Genomic DNA, 17887 nt, shown 5'->3' with positions numbered 1-17887 from the left:
TTGGCAGCAAGAAAATATTTTTAGTGCTTATGAATTCATATTAAATAATATATTATTTCAATTTAAATAAAATTTATTTATGCAATATTAATTGCTATATTTTATTTATATTTAATATAAATTAAAGAGCACATTACATTTATTTTTGCATTTAATATAAATTTATAGAGCGGCATGTAGCTCATGCATATTTTTGTCAACGAAAAAGGCAAACTGTGCCCACTGTGCCCGTGTGTCCGACTCCGCAGTCGACGTCGTGTTGTTGTTAATTTCATTTTGTGCGGCGGCTGCACAAAGTTTAAACAATTTGGCCGCTGTTGGCGTTTAGTTCTCTTTCGCGTGCGCCAAAATCAAGTAACCAAAAAAAAAAAATAAAAATATATATCTCAGTCGTCTGAGCAGTCTGCGCAATTTCGCATTGAAACAAGTGTTTTTGTTATTTATTTTGTTGTTGTTGCATTTTTTTTATTGTTATTGTTACAGTTTGTTTATTGATTACCAAGAGCCCCCCACACGTGAAAGTGAGTTTCATTATTGTTAACTTTAAATGCGTTTCTTAAAAAATATTTGTTGTTGCTATTGACACCTTAATAAATGAAAAGAAACGAAACGAAACGAAACGAGTTTGGTTGCAACGCTAAATGAAAACTGAAAGCTGTGTGACAATTAAAAATTTAATTTAAGCAGATGCAAGCCAAGGCGAAGCCAAATCAATCACTAAAATCTAAAACACAAGCGTTCAAATTCCAACTATGGCGCGACCTTGACGAAATGTTACTAATATTTGTCGAAAACGTTAAGACGAGACACAGATGAGTATGTGTGTGTGTTTGTGTGTGTGTCTGTGTAGGGCCAAGCAGATGTCAGTCTGAATTCCAAATTCAGTTGTTAGCGCATGCGCGACGGCGTGTAAACAATGCTGACCCACTTGACAGGCTTCAATTGACGTGTTCGCCTTGCAACAAGTTGCAAGTTGCTTGGGCAACAAGCCGCAGTCTCAAAAATTGATTACGAGTTCTCAGCTCAGCAAAGTTCAGTCATCGAGCTTAGGCAAGCGCAAACCGAAAGTGAAGACAAACCTTGCACATCAATTAGCAGCTGACAATGTTGGCTTTATGTATTTTTATCAGTTGCCAAAAAGACGTTGCGTTTCGGCCAGTTACGTTTGCGTTAACAGCAGTTAAAATTTCGGTGAGTTGTGGCGCGGCCGCTCCCTTCAGTTGGATTTACCTACGACGCTTGTTGTCATGAGCTGTAGCCAAGCCTCAGCAACTCAATGACCTCGACATATTTAGCGTTGTCGAAGTTGTCGCGTCTATCGAACAGCAGTAGCTAACTAAAGTTGTTGTTGTTGTTGTTGTTGTTGTTGGCGGCATAAAAGTCAAGGGCAAGCTTGTGGCTTTGACGCTTGTTTGATGGCCAATGGCTTTTGCTTTTTTGTTTTTTATTATTTGTAGTTTGTTTTGATCGAGAAATTTAATAACAAATTCGCTTAGCGCATATTTAAAAGCGTTAATCGCTTATGCGTCCAAATAAGCAATTGATTGATTTATAAACATTTAATTGCATTTATGGCTTAAATTTATAGCTGTGGGTTAAGCAAACATTAATTGGCTGCGAGCGAGCGATAAAAAAACAAAAAAAAAAACCACAAGAAACTAAAAGAGAATTTTGCACAAGTAGCTTATGTTGGCATTTCTTGTGCGCATAACTTAAATTGCAAACGCACACACACACACACACATACACATGTATGCTTTGGTATATGTTTTATTTATTGAGTTGCTTTTGAACTGACTTGGCTGGTTGGCTGGGCTACTCAGACGGCTCTGACAATTGGCACGTGCATACACACACACACACACACACACACAGTCAGAACGTGCAGGACAGACGCTGGAATGGGCTACAGCGCGTATACGCAATATGAGTTATAAGAGTGCAGCGCAGATCACGTAGCCGACCCCGTAGTCCCCATAGCCCATTGCAGCATAAAGTAATGTTAATATTAACAATTAAATATGAGACAGCGGCGACGCTGACATCGGTCGGCGCAGTGTAAAATTTAATTACAGCCCGAGGCAGCAGCAGCAACAGCAACAAATTAAAATCCCAAACAACAATCAACAGTTGCATAAAATACGCCAACAAATACAAGTAAACAAATAGCAAACACAACATTTGCAGCTGCTCTGTTGCTCTGTTTGCTTGCTAATTGTTGTTGCCTGTCGGCCATTAGAGTAGCAACAGCAGCAACAGCAGCAGCAACAACAAATTGCAACAAGCGCGCGCTGCTCGCTGAGAAAAGCAATTTTCCGGTTGAGCTTACAAATGGTGGCCAGCCCTGAAATATAAATGACATATCACAAAGTCTGCTCACCTTACACACACACGCACACAGACATACGCACATGCACTATGGAAAATTAGATACGATTTTGTGGCAAAGTTCAAAAGCCCGCGCTTTATGTATTTATATTGAATTAAGAACTTTATGCGGGCTCTGCGAATGAAATAAGCAAAACGTTTTATTGATTTAATGACTAAAACAACACAACACATTTACTTAATGAAGCTTGTACTTAAACAAGCTTTGTAGCTACAACTATAACTATGTTTAATTGCAATTGATAATGTTTCTTAGCCACTTAGGCAAGTGAAGAGTGAAGAGAGGTGACGAACAAGCGTAGAAGTCGCAGAGCAAAAGATCGACTTAGTAATAATCATAAAGAATATATTGCTTAAATAATGAAAACAAGAACTGCATATTACAGTTAGTTTTGATTTTTAATTACTTACAGTTCTATTCATCTATCTATCTGATTATATAACTATCTATAAAAAGCTTTCATAACATAATTGAAATTGATGCAGTAAGTTCGGTAGCAAATACATTTGGGAAGTGGTTTGAATTTTAGCGAATCTATGTATTCATCTATCTATCTATCCACATATATATCTATATCTATAAAAGGTTTTCATAACTTTGAAATTTATTGCTTCAGAGCGTAAGCAAAAATATTATTGAGAAGTGGGTTGAGTCCATCTATTCATCTAGTTATCTATTCATCAATCTATCAGGTCCATATCCATAATTGTATCCATCTATCGATCTATCCATATTTCTATCATCTATCTATCCATCTATCTATTCATCTATCTATCCATATTGCTATTTATCTATTTATTTATTTATCTTTATACTGCATAATTTGTCACTGAACTTAAATTTAATATATTATAATCAACACTTCAATGCAATAAAAAATAAATATTTGTGGAATCAATCGCTACAGGTTTTAGTTCTATATAAACGTATGTCAGTTATAAGTGATCGCTTGACTCAAATTGAAATGTACAAAAATAAAAGAATCGGTTATGCGGCGGAATGTAGACGAAGAGAATATAAACAAATAAAATGTATTAATTAATTGAATTAAAAAGTAATACAGTATTGATCTAAGTATTAAACTTCAAATTGCATGCAGTGCTTAAAATGCAAAGAAAAGCTTGATTTGCAATTAATTTGTACAAACGTAAAAAAGTTAGTGGTAATAATATAAATATAAGTGAAGGTGCATACAGCAGTTCAAAATATAAATATAGAATGCAGCTTAATTAAGATTTTGAATTTATAGTCAATTGATTTAACTTGAAGCGCGAGTTTTCCATAGTGCGGCAACAGTTTATGCTGCTTGCAGTTTATAGAATCTTTGAGTTCATATGTGTGCCGATTGAGCAGATTATATTGGTATTTGTTATAAGGTTATGATATATGATTTAGTTGGACAAACATTTATATAGTTCGAAGCCCGCACACACACACACACATACACACATGCAGGTGAGAGTTATGAATGGCAATCCATTCGCTTAATGGAATTCCGTGTTGTTTAACTTTTCGTGTGGGCAAAGTCAAAACACTTTTACACGCAGGCAGAGCAACAAACACGTACGTAAACACCCTTTGGGGTGTTCGTGTGCGTGTGTGTGTGTGTGTATTTTTTATTATTTGCTAGGGAGGCCAGCATCGTAAAGCTTTATTTGCATTTATTATGCAAACTCTCTCGCTCACTCGCTCACTCGCTCAGTAGTTTTACGTTTTATGATCGTTTATGCCCTTGGACCCGTCCATCTTTTAATTTAAATAAAAATCTATTTTATTGCCACAAAATTCTGGGCACTGCCAGTTTTATGAGTCACCTTTGTATGTGTGGCAGACACACATACACACACACAGACACACACGTGCATATTTGCTTTCAATTTAATTAGTGCAAATATTTTTCGACCATTTTGCATTGCATTGGAAATCGCTTCGAACCAAAATGAAAATGCATTGAGGCCTGGCTGGGGCGTTAAGTTGCTGAGAGCAGCAGGCAAGGCCAATGATAACCACAAAACGCATTTTCAGGCTAACACACACACAGACGTATGCATGTGTATATGTGTGCTATTCATACTGTAATGACAAATGTTGATAAGATGGCATCGATTCACATAAATTATGCTGCACTTGCACAGTGAGCAGTTGCAGTATGCGCACACACACAAGCACACACACAGTGAGTCTAAGCTGTATATGTATTGTATTTTAGCTTTTACTATTCACAATTGAAAATAAGATTTAAGCAATTTTTAGCCTTGCGACAAATATTTAGACGCTTTGACTTTGTGTCCAAGCATATTTGGCAGCCACTGTCACACACACACACACACGCACACACGCACACACACATGCAGTGGCAAATTTGAGGCATAATCGCTGCCGGCGCACCAACATATCGTCAACATTTAAATCGCTCTTAAGTCTCGTTTAATTGCTACTTAACATGCACATGCAAAATGAGGCAGGCAACGGCTACAGGATGCAGGGCGATAAGGGGGGGTTGTGTTGGGGTGGGTTAGTGGGTGTTGCAGCAGCCAAGGCGGCAAGTGTCGCGACGTGCGCTATCTCGTTCTAGCCTGACGACTATTCTATGCAGTCAGCCTGACTATGAGCACTTATGTCATTAGTTACATGCATTGTCATTGTCTGTGTGTGTGTGTGTGCGTGTAGACAAACAAATGCACAGCCATGGGAGTCCATGGAGTAGCGTTTGAGTGTGCTCGTCGCCTTGGCCACATTCAAATCAAATCAAATCAAATTTAATTGAAATGCCATGCAAAAATATTTTGCTAGCGTTAAGAGCCAACAAGCGAGAGCGAGAGAGAATTGATTGATTTTTGAGCAGCAGCAGCAGCAGCCAACGCCTCACACCGCCCCCTTTGCTGCAACAGCAGCTACTCATTGATATAATTACAAAGTTTTGTTGGCCAGTTGATGAGCCAGTTGGAAAACATAATCAAGAATGCGATTGCCATAGCCGCTTTTCCGTTTGCCCAACAACAAACAGACAGACAGACAGACAGACATAAAAGAAAACAGACAGAGAGAGTGAGCAGGAGTGAGACAGAGCATTAGAAACTTTTAATTTTAGCATGAAGTTTGCAACGTCTACGGCTAGGACCTGCCACTGAGGCTGCTGCTGCTGCTGCTGCTGCTGCTGCTGGGGCAATAAAATAATCAAAGCGTGCACAAAAGTGCAACGAGAATTGCCGAAAAACTGGTAGCAAAAGTAAGCGAAAGCCAAAAGGCAGCAAAGCGAATATATAAAAAAGAATGCTGGGCGGCAAAAAGGCAAAAACGACTGTCGAATGCACTAACTCAAATAGCAAAATAGCAACTCGTCGCGTTAGTTTGAACGTATACTTGATATTGAGTATACGCAGCACTCACAGCCATAGCTGCGGGCCAGCGCAAATTCACCTGCAGACAGTTGAGCAGGACAGATGGACAAACAGATAGCGAGTCGAAAAATAGCCAAAGTTAGCGCCAGGCAGGCCAATGAAGTTAGTTGGGGCGTAATGAGAGCCTTGGCGTTGCAACGAACCCAACTTAAGCAGCCAGCCGACCAGCCAGCCAGTCAGCCAGAGTGAAAGGCAGAGCTCAATGGGCAATGGCAGGAGTGAAATAGTTGCTGATACTGAGGTGGCTATTATGCGCCATTAGGGCATAATTAAAATGCTCAAGTTGCACACCAACAACAACAACAGCAGCAGCAGCAGCAGCGGCAGCAACATGCAAGACAAAGACGCTGATAATGACAACAAATGCCACCGCCGACTAGGACTACGACAAAGTTGCCAATGTAAACTGTACGCGGCTAACGGCAGCGGTAAATGGTAACGAGTTAAGCACAGAAGTTGACGGTGCAGCTTTGCTTAGCTGCTGGGAGTTGCAGCACCTGCTTCAATATATGTGCAGCTCACAATGTGTGTGGCATTTGCTTAAAGCTGCCAGCCACAGCTTGATCAATTGCCAGCGGCTTGAGCTATCACAAACTTAAAGCTTCAGCGACGGCAGCGCTTAATTTTGGCCCCCAAATAGGCAAAATACTCTTTGCTCTGAGCCAATTCCAGGTAGCAATTCCAATTATAGCTTAATAATATAATAAGCGAAATGCAATGCAATGAATTCAATTGCAGCAATGCAAGAATTCAATTTCTAAGAAATTGGTTTGCATATTCTCATTTTAATCTGCATCAGCTTATGGAGTCTGTGTGAAGCCTTCAGAATGCAGAATGCAGCAAGTTGTGATTTGTTGAACTGAACTGCTTGGCCTAAGTCATATTACAATAGCTGACAAACAAGTCAATGGGTCGACATGAACTGTTGACTGTCGATTGTTAAGGCTTAAAATTATAGTTAATATGCTTGCAATTGCAATAGATGAATGATGCATTGCAACATAAGTGCTTAAAGCATTAAACTCAGCAGCAAGAATAAAGATCAAAGCCAATGCACAAACTCATTTTAGCTTGAAGCAAAGGCATATTTATTTATAATAACTAAACTACTTAGGTTATCGACTTATTAGCAAATTATTATATTATTAGCAAACTATTAGCTCAAGCTGTTAATTATTTGGAACAGAGCAAGCGAATCGAACATTGAAATAGTGAAAAGATTCGTTTTTATTTCTTTAGCTCTCGCACTCGCTTTGAAATTGAATTTGCCGCTTACTTAAGTATGCAATGCATTTTGGCAATTAAGCAAACCTGCAAACTGCAGTGTTTCAGTTTAAAGTACGCCCTGCTCTTGTTGTTGTTGTTGTTGTTGTTGCTGCAGAGATTGTGAAGTGCGAGACTACAAACAGATATAAAAGTCGATGGCAGCAGTCGATGCGCCCAATGCTGAAATGTTTTTCTACTGATTGCCTTACGCTGCAACAGGCAATCATATTGAGCTGCATAGATACTACATAGATAGCTAGACAGATATGTTGTATGTGCGCTCATATATAGAAAAGTGCATTTGTATTTGTTCTTATCCGACTCTCTCTCTCTCTCTCTGTGTGTGTGTGTGATTCTAATGCATTTTTATGGCATTGCTTTCAGTGCGGGGCGTCTTCTCTCTAACTCTCAACTCTCATTTTGTTTCGTTTGGTTTGAATTCCGAAAAAGGAAAAGTTTTCACTTGAAGTAGTTTTTTCGTTTGCTTGGTTTGCTTTTTGGTTTCGGTTTTGGTGTATTAGTTTCGATCCAGTGTTGTTGTTGTTGTTTGTGTTGTTTGTGTTGTCGATGCAGCGCTCGTCTAGCAAACAGTTGAGCACTTGAGCAGCATTAAAGCATCAACGATTGTCTAAAGCATTGCCCAGTTGCTCCCGTTACGCTCGCTCTCTTATCAAATTGTCTGCAGTTTGGCCATTGCAATGATATTGGGCCAAAGTGTTTGCCACACACACACACACACACACAGAAACACATACATATGCATAATATGGCAATAACTAGAGTTCTTCAAGGTAGAGCCAGTGCTGCTACCCCTTTGGACTTTTACTTGGACTCTCTATGCAGTCGCTATGTCTATGTCTGTGTGTGTATTTGGCGTAATTTTGAAAAGTTTTGATTTCAAATTGTGCATTGTGCATGCAATGCATAGCTGAATGAGCAGACACACACACACACACACGAACAAGTGCTTGCTGCTGGCGTTGTATCAATGCGGAATCATAGCTATGCATATTTCGTATACTTTTTTTTATATATAGGTATATGTATATACTTATATTGATTGAGTGCAAATCGTTGCGAATCGACATAGCTTAAGGCTCGGCTCGGCTGGCCAAGCTGGCGCCGCTCCCTAAATAAATTCAAGTAATTTCCTTAATGCTTAGCAGCACTACAGTAAATGCTCGCTAAACAGCAACTCGCTTGTGTGTTTGTTACTCAATAATTGTTGCTACTATGCACTGTAGCGTACACAGCTGAGCTATATAGCTAATTACGCTACGTATGCTCAATTTATCTATTTCACATATGGCAACTGCCAGTTGGCAAGCTAATTATGATGCGTATACAACGCTCACAAATTTGTCTTGTACTATTTTTGATACTATTTCAAATAGAAACATAATAAGCAAGCACGTAGCTTATTTAATATATGAAGCAAATCCAATAATATATAAAATATCAAAATTGTAATAATGAAACTGCAAACCATTTAACAAAGTTATTCAAATTACAAAAACGTTATAAATAATTCAATACATAAATTCTAATAATGCAACTTTATTAGTATCATACGTATAAATTTATTAGACAGCAGAAAGCTTTGAAAATATTTATTTGTTATTTTACTAAGCTGGCGCTTACTATCGATAGTGCCAAATATTGACGGACCGCCACTCTTTTCAAAAATACTCTAAGCAGCGTTTTACAGCACTGCCCATGGGATCAGCTGCTTGCAGCAACAGCTGAAGAGCGTGAACTGAAATTTGTGCGCAGCTTTTAATTAAGATGCGCCAAGAGCGATCTTCATATATAATTTCAATTCCTTTGATGTACATTAGGGTGCTGCGATTTGTATTGCAATATTATCTAGCACTATGTATAACTAATGTTTGACAAAACAAATTTTACAAATCAAGCTACACAGGCATTGACTAATAATAAAGTAGTCCAAATGCTTTTGAAATTGCAGCAATTTCATTTATTGTTTAGAATAAAAAAATAAAAGAAAGTGGCTTAGGCTTAATTGAAACCATTTTAAATTTATACATTATAAAATTCAAGCCATTACTTCAATAGCACATACACTTGGAACTTTTTGTAGTTTCAAAATAAAAGAGCCCAGCCTAATGTTCAAATGCCAAGCACGCCAAATCATTGCATCATTGCATTAACAGCTGAGGCAAGTGTGTGTGTGTGTGGGTGTGTGTGTGTTTATTGTATTTTAATTAAACTAGCATTGCCCACTTAGCTGCACTAAATGCATAATTATGCGTAAATTGCCAACGTTGCAATGTTCACAGTGGCGTATACGTAATGTGAGCTGTTAGCTTTTTAGCTTTGTTGGTTTTAGCTGCTTTTATTGTGTGTGTGTGTTTTATTTTTATTATTATTATTTGCAAATATACACATATTATTTATTCAATAGCAGTCGCTAGCACGTATCCTTTGCTGCTGGCATAATACATAATTTTAATTATTATTTGTGCCAATAAAATTATGCAGCCAGTGAGACAGATAGTCAGCCAATCGACCAGACGGACAGACGGCCAGTTAAGCTGCTGCTGCTGCTGCTGCTGCTGAATCTGCCCCTTGGCAATTGATTTCTATTAGTGCTCGCTCGCTGTTTTGGCTTAAAGGGCTTTAAAAATGTTAATACGCAACAACTACAGAGGCGAACCCGAATGCGAATGCATAATTATAATGCAAAAATATGCAATTAAGCCACGTTAACATTAGCAATGGCAACAATAATGCTAAACATTATGCCTTTGGCTTGTGCCTTGTGGGCGTGTATTTCAAAATTTAAAAAGCAGTCAATTGCTTTAAAGCGCTTAGCATTAAGCGAAACTGTTAAAGCGATTAAGCTGCAGCAGCAGCAGCATACGCGTCGTATGCGTAATACGATACGTGCTCGTAATTGGCCAGCCAGCCATAAAGCCTGTTATAACAGCTGCAGCTGCAGTTTAACGCCGCTGCCACAAAATAATCAAGCCGCCTCTCATATTAATAAGTATGCATCATGCACTTGCAGCCGAGCGTGCCGCCATGTCCTCCAATCGATTCTTGCTGCTGCTCTCGCTGCTGCTGCTGCTGGGCGTGTGTGGGACGACCGCCGACGACGACGACGACGACGACAACGAGACTGCAGCGCAGCTGCCACATGTGCGCCACAAGCGCGGCCTCTTCTGGGATTTCTTTCAGAAAATGATTGTGACCAAGAATCTAGTTGTGGACGTAAGTAGCGCCCAAAGCGTTTGCCTCAAGCATTTTCAGTTGACATTGCTTGTTTTGATCTCACAGCAATACACGGACACGCGCAACACGCTTAACGATATCTACAATATGGTGAACGAACAGTTTAGCGATCCGGCGCCAGCCAAGCCAACAAACCAGCCCAGATCCACAACGGAAAAGGTGGTAAGCAAAATGTATAAATGTAAGATTTATCATAAAATAATGTTAAAAGTAATTCGAGTAAATGAACATCATAAAGGAATTATGTGTACGTTAAATTAAAAACTTTAAGCAACTTTCAGTCAAACAACTTAACGACTTCTTGGGCAACTTTACAACAAACAATTTCGCGGCTTCAACTTTACCTTTAGAGTGAAGATCTTCTTAGGGGTGCATCTGCATCAGCTATCAAGTGCTGCTGTATTACATAAATAAATTCAAGATTTACAATTAGTCAAACTCAGCCTTTGATTGTTATATCGAACAGCAGCTGAATCAAATTTGCTTTAAATTGTACTAAAGCTTGGGCTGTCAGTTAGAATATCAGCTCAATGACAAATTTTGGACTGAAAGCATTATGCAATATAAAAATTCAGTTCAGGATATGTTAATTAATTGTGGGTACTTGCATATTGATAGTTCTGTATTGCTATTGAATTGCTTGTGTGTAAAATAAACAGCAGCCAGCAAATTGTTTTGCATAATTAAATTACTTGAAAATGTCTAACAATTTGAGATCTAAATTGAGCAACATTAAAATAAAATAAATATAAATGCTTAACTAATTACTTTGAGCCTTTGCGTGGCTCATTTTATTGCTCACAATACTAATGAAATGTTTCTAGATTCAAAATTCTATTAAACTTTAAAAATCATTCTTTTAACAACTTGACCTTAGTAGCAGTGACTAGCGCTTAAGTCAAATAAATAAATCATAACTCTTTTAAATTATTTTGTTTCTCTTCCCTGCAGACCAGCAGCGATGAGGAGGTCAGCTCTGATGAGACGACAACTACTACCGAGGCTTATAGCATATCACGCTATGAACTTGGTCGCATACTGGGTCGCAATTTCCGTGGTCTACAGCGCTTGGCGCAGACCGAGTTCAGGGAAGCGCTGAACGTGCGTAGCTGCCTAACTGATCTGTTTTTCACTCTCATATGTCTCACTGCTTTCCCCACAGGCCACACACTACAATCTGCAGGGCTACAAGGACGAGGCGAATCAACAGTTTGCCAACAGCTTGGCTGTCGAAAAGAAGAACAAGCTCAAGGCGCTCAAGGGCTGAGCGAGCAGCATCTAGTGTAGCCTCTGTGATAGCTAAGCATGTGCCTGAAATCCAAACAAACACACACACACACACACACATGTATTCAAGTCAATGCGTATTTATTGTTTTGCTAACGAAATAAACTGAAAGTTGTAGCATCAGCGCGCTCCATTTCAAATTGTCACCCTGTCCGGCCATTATGCGTCAAATTAAAAACTTTGTTGTCATAATTTTATTGATAAACTTTTAAGTAAGCGAGCAGCAGCAGCAACAGCAGCAGCAGCAGCATGTGCGTGGAGCACAAGAGCATCACAACAAGCAAAGTGGAAATAAATAAAAATAAGCAAATATAAAAGTCGAAGCAGCAATGCAACTGTCTCGAGCAACTTGCCCTCAAATCTGTACATATATTTCTATGTATATGTGTGTATATGAAATTGTTTTCGAAACTAAAATAAGTTGGTTAAAAGAAAAGCTGCGCAAATCGAAGCAAAGTTGCTAACAAAATTCAAGAAGGCAAAGTGAAAACACAATGCCAAAAACCTGCACACAAGCCAAGCCAAGCCAAGTCCCGAGCCAAGCCAAGCCAAAACCACTAAAAGTGTCATAATTCGATGCCCCTGAGATGCCTGTCTCGAAAGTACGCTTATGGGTATGGACCACCCTCCTCCCCCCACCCTAAAAAAAACTTTGGCGCCGGTAATGAGTGGCAGTCGGTGCGTATGAGCAATCTGCCCATTGCAGCGGCAAGCCAAACCACATCAGTGCCACAGCTCAAACCAGACTCTGCCTCTGCCTCTGCCTCTGTCTCTTGTCTCTGTCTGGTCGGCAAACTTCTCAAAATAACTATGCAGCAGGCAATTGTCTCAGGAGCCTGCAACGCTCAGGCAAAGTCAAAGGCAACGCCAACGACAACGACAACGGCAATGGCAGCAGCTAAAGCTCAAATGTCTTTTGGCTGTTGCTGTGTTGCACACAAAACTGTTGACAACAATAGCACAGGTGGCAACTTGAAATCCCCCAGCTGTTTGTTTCAAGCTCAAGCTGAAAGCACAAAATGAGCATTGCTCGAATCAATCAAGCAGTTCATAAATAGTTCTCAGCACCACAGCACATTTGAATATTTTAATGAAAATAAGTACAATATATTCAAATATATTGGAACGGAGATATTTGCCAGCGTTGTCTGTTTTGTATGAGAGCCTAAAAGTATGCCATATTATTTAACTATGAGCTGCAAGCGGAACGCTCAGCTGATCATTGCGCTAAATCAAATTGGTTAGGTCATTTGGCTAGAAGGAAGTTGAATAGTTCTGATGTCTGTTTTATTTTAAAGTGAAGATGTAACTGTAGAATATTTAAATTACTGGGATTGGAATCTTTGATAGACATCTTCAGTCGACGTATCTGAATGCAGCCTAGAAATAAATTTCTGTTCCCTTAGCTGATTGTCAGAATAGGTTAGGCTAATGGCCGAGAAGTGCATAAGTGATTAGTTAGATTTTTTTGACGTTGATCCGCCATCATCATCAACATAAGTTACAATACAAGGAGGAGGAACAATATTATTAGTAATAATAACTAAAGGAAGGCAGTGCAATTGACTTCGCAGTTAATTTATATGCTACTTGGTATGTTCTTGATGTCTAAGAATTTAAAAAGCAATTTTATAACATTGTGCGTAAGCTTGGAACTTGCCTCATTAATATTGATTAAGGATAATTTTTGGCATTTGCAAGCAAACAGAATCCAGAAATGAATTTGCTATGCGGAAAAGTTTAATTGTAACGGAGAGCGCAGAAAAAAGAGAATATTTTGTAAAATGTTAGAAACACAAATAGAGAGAGCGCAAACGAATGAGAGCGTAGAAAAATACACAACACTCTTTATTCGCGACCCAGTGGTGCAAAAGTCGCTTACGGAATCGAATGCTGCAACTGAATTACTTTCTTAATTACTGCTGATCCTGTTTATTATTTTATTTATTTCTCTCTCACTCTCTGTCTCTTACTCTGTGCCTTCTTAAGGAAACAATTATTTTTGAAATTGAAAATAGAATTGATTTGACGCTTCAAAATCAGACGAGTGAGACAAAGAAGAGTTTACAAAAATGTTGTATGCGTATGCGTGATTTTTTCCGTGTATACAGTCAAACATTGTAGCTAGGGCGAACCAGTCTAATGATCATATAAAGTCATTCGTATATGTCCAGGTCAGGCATTTCAATGGCTGGTGACTGGATAGAGCACAAGCAACAACAACTTTATCATTAACTTATTCTGTCTCCCTTTTATCTGTGCATTTTATTGTCAAAGTGTTGTCATATAAATAAAGTAGAGTTATTTTTTTATTTAAATTGGGCGATGCCCAGGGCTAGAAAGTAGCAAGTTCGATTTGAATCGCTGCTTATTTAATCATGTTCATCGTTATTTGCTCATTAACCTGTAAATTTGACATTGCGCCAACTAAAAAAACAAATACCGGGAAATCACAGCTGAACAAAAAAAATTAAAAAACAAACAAAAAAAGCCGCAATAAGCAATCAAATTTGACTGCTACTGACGCTTAGCACTTGACAGTGATAATTAAACTGAGTTGGCAAAAAGTGACGCATTGAATAAATTTCAATTTCAATTTCAATGCGCCAGAGACTTTGAGTCGCAAACGTGATGCGCACAACAATTGAAAGTAACGTTAGTTGTTGCTTATTGAAATAATGAGCATTCATTTCATTTTGCTGCTGAAGTTAATTGCATATGGAGTAGCATGGGGGCCGCCGCCAGACTCGACGATTAAATGTTTTGTTTATAATGCGACATGTGTGAAATAATTATAGCAATTATCATAGCGCGTATTTAACACGCAATCTAAATAAACAAACGGCCTGTGTATCCAGCAATCTAGTCGGCAGTCAACAGTTTGCTAATATTAACATTAAAATAGATTTTGATTTTGTTATTCTGATTGTTGTGTGATTTGTAGTTGACAAGTGCGCGACTCTCGACAAATTCCAATTAAAGCTTACATAGCCATGAACAAATATAACTTCCTCATGTCAATGTGTCCCATTGCCATAAATGCATTTAGCTAAAAGCATATCATACACACACACACATATACATATGTATATTCAGTTTGGTCAATTGATAATTTGCAACTGAGTTTGGATAACTGTCGCTTAACTTGGATTGTTTAATATCTTTTGCTATTTTAGTTAGTTATTAATCACAGCAATCAAATGAATTAAAAAATAAAAGAAATACGCTAAAGAAAGAAGAATAAAGAATAAATTCACTCTAACAAACATAAAATGCAAACATAAAAGCAACGATAAATAAAAAATTATTGATGAGCGATGGAGATGTAATAACAATGGAAAAAAAAATAAATAATTAAATGAATTACTGGACTCCCGTTCTTTGCCTGCCTCTTGTCCATAGGTCTCCTGGATGGCCTTCGTCTAGGCAATGGGTTTGCCAATGAAGCCGCTAGGTGATTCGTGTGGGTCAGGAGTCGTTCCCTGTAGCGACTTGAGCTAAATCACAAAATGCACCGAGATCTGCTCTCCAAGCTTCCCAAGTTCAGAAAACCAAAGGCTGTTGTTGTCTTTTGTTATTTATGTAAATGTCGTTTGTTACTGCTGTAAGTCTATTTGTTCTTCCGCTGCTAATAGCTAATAGCTTAGTAGTTATATTGCTTACTCACTATTTTGTTCATTTTAGATGTTGTCTGCTCAGAACTAAGTTCATTTTGAATGTTAACGTTCAATTTGAATTGGATAAAACTAAAGGAAATAACGAAGATAAGTATGACAGATACACAAATAAAGTAAGGAATTTTGTTGACATGCATAAACTCATATAAATTGTAATTGCAACGCCAAAATAAAATGTTACATCGTTTTTTTTTCGCTAAGTTAGAGTCTCTCAAAGTCTGAATGATGTAACTCTCTTTGTTCCTCGCTGCTGTTTGCCAATGAGAAAATACTTACTTTACTTTTCCTGCTCAGTTGGCGCCTTTTAAAGTTTAAGCAACGCAGCCCTTAGTTGTTGAAGTAACAAGCTTTAGTTATTAATGTAACTCTCTTTGCATTCATTTTTTTGGCTATAATTTTTTTTTAAATTATTCGATACATGAATTTGTTGCTGCGTTTTGCCATTTCGCTGAGTTATACTAGCTGATCAAAGCTTCCTATTCCACAGCAAGTTCTTTTGTTTGCTTAGACATTTCTTCACAAGTTTGTTTATTGTGTACATCAGCAACAAGAGTCTGCGTTACATCAAAAACCAAATGAACACTGTTTAGGTTCAAGTTCTATTGTAATATTTTATATAGATGCATTGTTAATAGTTCTCAATAGTTACAGTTTTAATATTGCACTAGATACTTGCGTGTTTTTTTTTCGATTGTAAAACAGTTTGAACATTTTCAAATCAAGACAATTTAGTCTAGAATTAAGAAAGGCAAAACCAGCAATAAACAATTTTAAGCCGATGGAGACACCAAATTTAATTTACAGTTTTATTACAGCCTTAATCGACTGTACAGTTCGGACAGTAAACATTTTTTATTGTTGCTAAAATATTTGTTTGGGCTATCGTGTATTTTATTTAAGTTTTAATGCTGTGCTCACTTGCATACCCTTAACAATAACAATTGCATCATCGCTCTGCCCTAACAATAACAAAATGCACGCAATGCAGGCGTGGACTGAGAATTCCAATTACGAGTAACAATCTCGAACAAAGCGAATTTAGTGTCTCTAGCTCGTTTAGTCTACGCGATCTATTGCACTCCACTCGACTCTTCCCAAGCAGACAAAGCGGCAAAGCTGCTCAGCTGAGAGCCACTGAGGTTATCAACTACAACAAATATATATATTATATATAAATATATAGTTATATTTTGTACTGACGCTTTTGTTGACTTAATTCCAATTGTTGCGTTACTATTATTTATTTATTTGTATACAATAAATTTGCATATTTTATCAACGACATTGAGTGCGTGAATCAAGTTTCTATATTTTTGTAGCTAAGCTCAAAACAAAGAATACAAAATATTCTACATGGGAACACTCAAAACGAGTTGAGTAGACCCAAAACAAGTGGCAACAAATCTTGTTGCATGACACTAATCGTATTTTGTTTTAGTTAATTTGTATACAAATACAATAATAACAAATAGTTAGTATCGCTTAATAGTGTTGAAATGAAGCTTTCGATATTTTAAGCTAACTGAGAACTGATAAAGAGAAAGGCGAATCTGTAGCATCAGCTTAAAGTTGATTTTGACTATAGCTGAAGTACAAATATTTTCACAAATCATTGCTAGCTTAAAATTAAGTTGTTATCAAACTGTAAGCAGTACGTTTGTTTTAAATGAATCTAATTTAAATTCGCAATAACGAGACAAGCGCATAAATTGGCACTGGTCATCATCATCATCATCATCATCATCGCTCTAATTATAGTTCAACGCGCACAACGACGAGGGCAGCGTAAAATAAAAAGAAAACAAATTTAACTGGCTCAGCTGACACTTTTTAGTTTAAACTCTGCATTAGCTTTGAATCAATACGTTGAATTGTATTTAAAAGAAATTGAAGCGTTTATTGAGCAAGTTTTGGTAACAAGAAAAAAAAATTAACACATAAAAAAAATTCATATATATGCACGCACTGAAGTCTTTGACTTTATCCAGCTGCAATTAGAAGTAGAAAGTAGAGTGAGTTGTGTGAAAATGGGGCGAATGAGTAATTTTTTTGTTGACTTACCCATGGGCTGAGTGCTGGCAAGCAATTCAGTGGGCACGGCGGGAGCAATTGGGGCCAGGGGCACGCGCTCAGTGGGCGCATTGAAGGGCATAACAGTTGGAGCTTTGGCTGTGGTGCCTTCATCCGTGAACTTGTGCTTGAGCTCATCGAATTTGTTTGCCACCGAGCTGCCAATCTCCTTGGCGCCATCGCCTATTTTATCGGTATAGGGCTTCACTACGATGGCAGCTTCCTCAGCGCCCTGCTTAACCTTGCAGCTAACGCTGCGGAAGAAGTTCTTGAAATCGCTGTCCTCCGGATTCTTGGCCTGATCGCAATCAGCGGCGTGCGCCCGAGCGCTGAGCAGCGCCACAGCAACGAACAGCGCGCAGATAATAAACCACTTCATTTTATATATATATATATATATGATATAGTTGTAGCTATATTTTGATTTGTGCTGCGATTGACTGAACCAGTCGCGTCGATGTTTAATCTTCGACTGAGCGTAGCTGGCGCTGAGCTAGACTCAAGTTAGCTGAGCTAAAGCAAACCGGTTATGTCAACGCTTC

At 38.2% G+C, this 17887-nt stretch overlaps 2 protein-coding genes across 2 annotated transcripts; one reads left to right on the top strand and one right to left on the bottom strand.

Annotated features, from left to right (window-relative positions):
- Positions 1 to 333: 333 nt before the first annotated feature.
- Positions 334 to 11838, top strand: LOC108606063. Its single transcript, XM_017995910.2, has 6 exons — positions 334 to 354; positions 484 to 521; positions 10088 to 10290; positions 10357 to 10473; positions 11263 to 11412; positions 11474 to 11838. Exons 3-6 carry the CDS (start codon positions 10102 to 10104, stop codon positions 11576 to 11578), a joined length of 561 nt encoding a protein of 186 aa, XP_017851399.1. The 5' UTR covers positions 334 to 354; positions 484 to 521; positions 10088 to 10101; the 3' UTR covers positions 11579 to 11838.
- Positions 11839 to 17188: 5350 nt separating this feature from the next.
- Positions 17189 to 17785, bottom strand: LOC108605859. Its single transcript, XM_017995670.1, has 2 exons — positions 17337 to 17785; positions 17189 to 17263 (listed from the first exon to the last, which is right to left on the bottom strand). The coding sequence occupies exons 1-2, from the start codon at positions 17722 to 17724 to the stop codon at positions 17256 to 17258; spliced, it is 396 nt and encodes a 131-aa protein (XP_017851159.1). The 5' UTR covers positions 17725 to 17785; the 3' UTR covers positions 17189 to 17255.
- Positions 17786 to 17887: the final 102 nt, after the last annotated feature.

The sequence above is a fragment of the Drosophila busckii genome, chromosome X, assembly GCF_011750605.1.
Source record: "Drosophila busckii strain San Diego stock center, stock number 13000-0081.31 chromosome X, ASM1175060v1, whole genome shotgun sequence".
Classification (NCBI taxonomy): Eukaryota; Metazoa; Arthropoda; class Insecta; order Diptera; family Drosophilidae; genus Drosophila; species Drosophila busckii.
This window is presented reverse-complemented; position numbering and strand designations above follow the sequence as displayed.